The 4254-nt window shown below is 50.3% G+C and overlaps 1 protein-coding gene across 1 annotated transcript; it reads right to left on the minus strand.

Annotated features, from left to right (window-relative positions):
- Positions 1–2107: 2107 nt before the first annotated feature.
- GINS1 (GINS complex subunit 1 (Psf1 homolog)) lies at positions 2108–4014 on the minus strand (the record flags this gene model as incomplete). The annotated part of the gene is made up of 4 exons (XM_009699688.1): positions 2108–2176; positions 2448–2522; positions 3282–3398; positions 3924–4014. Coding segments are annotated over 4 exons (352 nt in total), but the record flags the coding sequence as incomplete, so codon positions are not given.
- Positions 4015–4254: the final 240 nt, after the last annotated feature.

The following is a 4254-nucleotide window of genomic DNA, read 5'->3' on the forward strand; positions in this document are numbered from 1 at the left end:
GTTCCTCCACCTGGCTCACTCAGAGCAGGAAAGCTGTGTTGTGGCATTAAAGTGTTTGCAGTATTACAGCACCTCCTGCCATCTCCAGTCTGCTCTGTATTTCAGTAGCTTCCCCCCAACTGTTGCTGAACTTTTATTCCCTACAGCTCCTCTTGGGCTCTAGATGACTCTGGCCCTGCTAAAGCCTGAGCCTAGGATCCAAACCAACCTGTTGCCAGATTGTTGCCTCTGCAGCGAGCAGGACAGAAGGGCTGAGGGAAGAGCCTTCTTTCGGTTTGAGCCTCCTTTCAGTCTGAGCCTCCAAGGCTTGGGGCAGGGCTGGTGACCCCTACTCAGCACTGCACTGCTTTGAAGGAGAGCAGGAGACATGGTAAGTGAACTGCAATATCTTGCCTTCCTTGTTGGCCTTCACACACTGGCAGCGAGTGCTGCTCTTGCCAAAACAAGTTGTGTAAAAGGCTACAAAGCCAAGCATTCACATCAGCAAATACCAAATTTATTGATGTGCCCAGGGTGTTACCCTCTGCGTGGAAGGTGCATCATTGTCATGGTGCCCCTGCCTCACTCTGTGCGGAGCAGAAGGTATTTACACAGGGGCTGTGGTTTTCACTGTCTGTGAAAGGACTCCTAGGATTTTGAGGGTATGGAGACTACTGTACGAGAGAGTCTAGGCAAGCCTGATTGGATCAGAGTAGCGACGCAGAGGCTGGACAAAGTCAATGCAAAGAAGAGGGCTTAAAAATAGCTCAAGCTGTTGTTGGTTCAAGAACAAAAGGGGATAAATTGGCTGTGAGCTGAAACTCAGGCATCGCCTTTAAGTCCCAGCCTGCCAGGGCAGAGGGGTTCCCCAGCCCTGGGACAGTGCCAGGAGACGGCTGGAGGCTGTGACTGAGTAGGCCTCCTTGGTGCTTTTTCTATCCTGGTGGATGATGGCCAAGACTTCTCTTTCTCTGCCTTGGGGGCAGCCCTGATTACAAGGGCCATGAGGAAGCTGGGCTGTTACAAGGAGGGAGGCCCCACAGAGGGTGTGGGCTGCTCAGGGAGGTTTCTGGGCTGGGAGAGCAATGCAGTAACGCCCCAGGCGTTTATCCTGTTCCTGTATTCTTCCCGTTATTGGCTTCTTGGCTCCTGTCAGAGATGGAGGCTAGGCAAACCTCTAGTCCTACCTAGGGCTTAAGTTTTTGGAAGTGTTATCTCTCAGCCACTACTCAAGAGTGAGCAGCTCTTCAGCCTTGCTCTGGTTTTGCGATAACTGGAATCCTTAAAACCCTCTGCTCCCTTTCCCACCTCTGCTCCCTAGGTCCTGCCAGGCCAGTGCTCTGGGGAAGGAGACTCTTCAGAGAGGGACAGAGTCAGGGGCCTGGCCAGGGCTTCTCCCAGCATACTTGGGCTGTGCCTCTGTGCACTTAGCACCTTAAGGTGCACTTAGCACCTTAAGAAACAACATTTATAGGCCTCTGGTGGGAGACAAGGCTTCATGTCTAATCCTAGAAAGAAGCTTGTGCAGCCTCATCTGACCCTTGGAGGAGCAGCTCCATTGAGGCACCTAAATAACCAGTTGAGCATCACCCTCCAGGATCAAGATGGGTTGGGCCAGAGACCCAGGTCAGAGCGTTTAACAAACACAACATTAACTCTTGAAAAAACCCTAAATTGAAGGCTGAAGCAGTTCTTTATTTTGCAACCATGGAGCTCTCCTGGCTTCTGGAGCCCAGCTGGTTGGTGTCTTACTCACACATGCACAGTGTGAACAAAGAACTGCTCCAAACACAAATGCATTCACAAAACCTGCTTGTAGCTGTGGGGCTTGGATAACACCACCCCCACTACACCCCAATGCTACCCCCCCCGCCCCCCACTATGCTGGTTTACCAGGATCGCTACATTACCAGTATGCACCTTGTGGTTATGAAGAGCTGGCCAATGTGGTTTGCATAGTTTACAAACTCAGGGCTGATCTCCATGTCAGGTATCAAAGGCCGTTAAGAGGAGTTGTAGGGTGCCCACTGCAGAAATGCTGAGGTGTCTGAAGTCCTGCACACACCAGAGTTCAGTCCCCGTTGTGGGCAGGCCACGAAGCAAGGGTTGTCCCTCCTGTCCTGCACGCTTATGACAGAATGTGCTCAAGGACTCCTTGTCTGATTAACTGCTCGCATTTCCAGCGGGGTAGAAAGTGCTGCACAGAAAGACAGACAGACAAACTTCCCTTGAAACCCAGGCAGACTGGATTTGTTGCTCCATACAACCAGCTCTGTTTGTTGTGCTGTATGCCTGCTGCATTGTGGTACCAGATCAGGCAGTCCTGGGCCACGCAGACAGCTTGCAGCATGTGCAAGGAGCTGTGTGTGCAGGAACTGTGACATGCTGCAAAGCTGGGATAAGCAGGGGGATGTCATGGGAGTGAAAGGAAAGGAAAAGTGTGGAGCACACTCTTTTGTCATGGGTACCTGGCTATTCTTCTTCAACAGGACAGTGGTACCATCGTCAATCTCAAATTCTCCATAGTCTCTTAAACACCGCACCTGCAAAGCAGAAACGCAGTTCTCAGATCATCAGATCTCCCATAGAAAACACCAGACATCACTGCTGACTTACATGTGCCCCAGAACTGCGAGTATGGACACATTCCTACCTGCCTGCTGGAGCCTCAGTATAGAGCAGACCTAAGGGTCTGGGGAACAGCAGCGGCATGTCCAGGAGAACCGCCCCACACATACCAGAAAACGCCAATCTGTTAACAGTGAAACTGCCTTAAGGAGCAGGCTGATTGTCGCTACATGTTCTTACAAAGAGAACATCAGAACAGAGCGCTTCTGCTGCTGACTCTTGATTTCTCACATGCTCTTGCTTTGTTATATCAATTGTGTAAACCAATTTATAGTCTTATCTATCAGAGTCTATGTGAAATAGCAACAAAGAGAAGCAGTTAAAAATCCTTAACATGGGAAGAAGGTTTCTGGTTGATCTGAGAGTTGGTTAAGTTTCTGCAAAATGCTGCAAAACCTTCTCACTGGGATTCAGACCACTCACTCCACCCCACCAATTCCCTGGGGACTAGGAATGCCATCTTTCAACATACTTTTGAGCCCTCAGCAGAAGAGGGAGTAAAACGCTGGAAGGCAGAGTGTAAAGAGTAAAACGTAGGATCTTGTGGAAGCTTTGGTGCTCTCAAAGGCTTTGCTCAATGACTTCTGACTTGGGATGGGGGTGAAATTCTCTAAAAAAAAGATGGTTGGGCAAGATGTTTGTTCACAGAGAGAAACCACCAATCTTGCACTTACTTCGATGTACAGGCTTTTAGGAGGTTTTATGTCCTGTGTAAGGTCCAGCCCCTCTTCTCCTCCTACTGACCTCATGTAGGTAGCCAGAGACTTTTTGTACCGATTGAACCACTCCACCTGCAGACATTAACAACGATCCCTCAGGCAGAGCTGAGCAGCTAATGCTGACAGACAGGTCCCTGATGAATGAGATTTAGTTTATTTGTGCTGTCAGACCACTGTTCCCAAGCGTGTTCATGGCAGCCAAAGGTGAACACAAGCTCTTCTAAAGGGAAAAACTGCCCCAGAGGCAGAGCAACCTGGATTCAGGGTAGGACACATGCTGCTAACGTTAGCAGCTCTCTACGTTGGTCTAGAGATGGCATTTGAGAGCAGCATGTGAAGACCTAGTTCTGCTGGCTGCAAGTCTGATCTAGCCAAGACCACCTGGCCCTTAAGAGTGCCAGGCATTACCTGCACCCAGTATCCATTTGGGATTGTACCCATAGACAATGAATAAACAAATCGGTATTTACAGAAAGGCACGTTAAATGTGATGTTTATAGTGGGGGAAGTCTACCCTGTTTTGACTCTGCTAAATACATAATCCATCAGGAGGAGTAAGTGGAAAGAGGGGAAGAGTTTAAGACAAGGCTGACTCACTTCCTCCGCGGACATGTGAAACTGGATGGTGTTCGGCAGGACGCTGCCATACTCCCACCTTAGCGCTCGGATCCGCAGCAGCCGGTCATACCTGGGGGAAGAGACAAGGGGCAAAACCAGCATCTTCGCGGGGACGAGTGCTGGCAATACCCTCTGGCAAGGCTGATGCCCCAGTCTGCCCTCAAAGCAGGGAGCAAACACTCGGGCCATTCCACCCGCCTGCCTTCGAAATATGTCATTTTTGGCCCATCCACGAACTAAAACGTTTGAAGAGCAGGAGGAGACGGGGCCTTCTCTTTGTGCCGGCCCTTGGTGGCCCCAGCCGGGCACA

This window comes from Cariama cristata, unplaced genomic scaffold, assembly GCF_000690535.1.
Source record: "Cariama cristata isolate BGI_N322 unplaced genomic scaffold, ASM69053v1 scaffold27514, whole genome shotgun sequence".
In the NCBI taxonomy this organism is placed as follows: domain Eukaryota; kingdom Metazoa; phylum Chordata; class Aves; order Cariamiformes; family Cariamidae; genus Cariama; species Cariama cristata.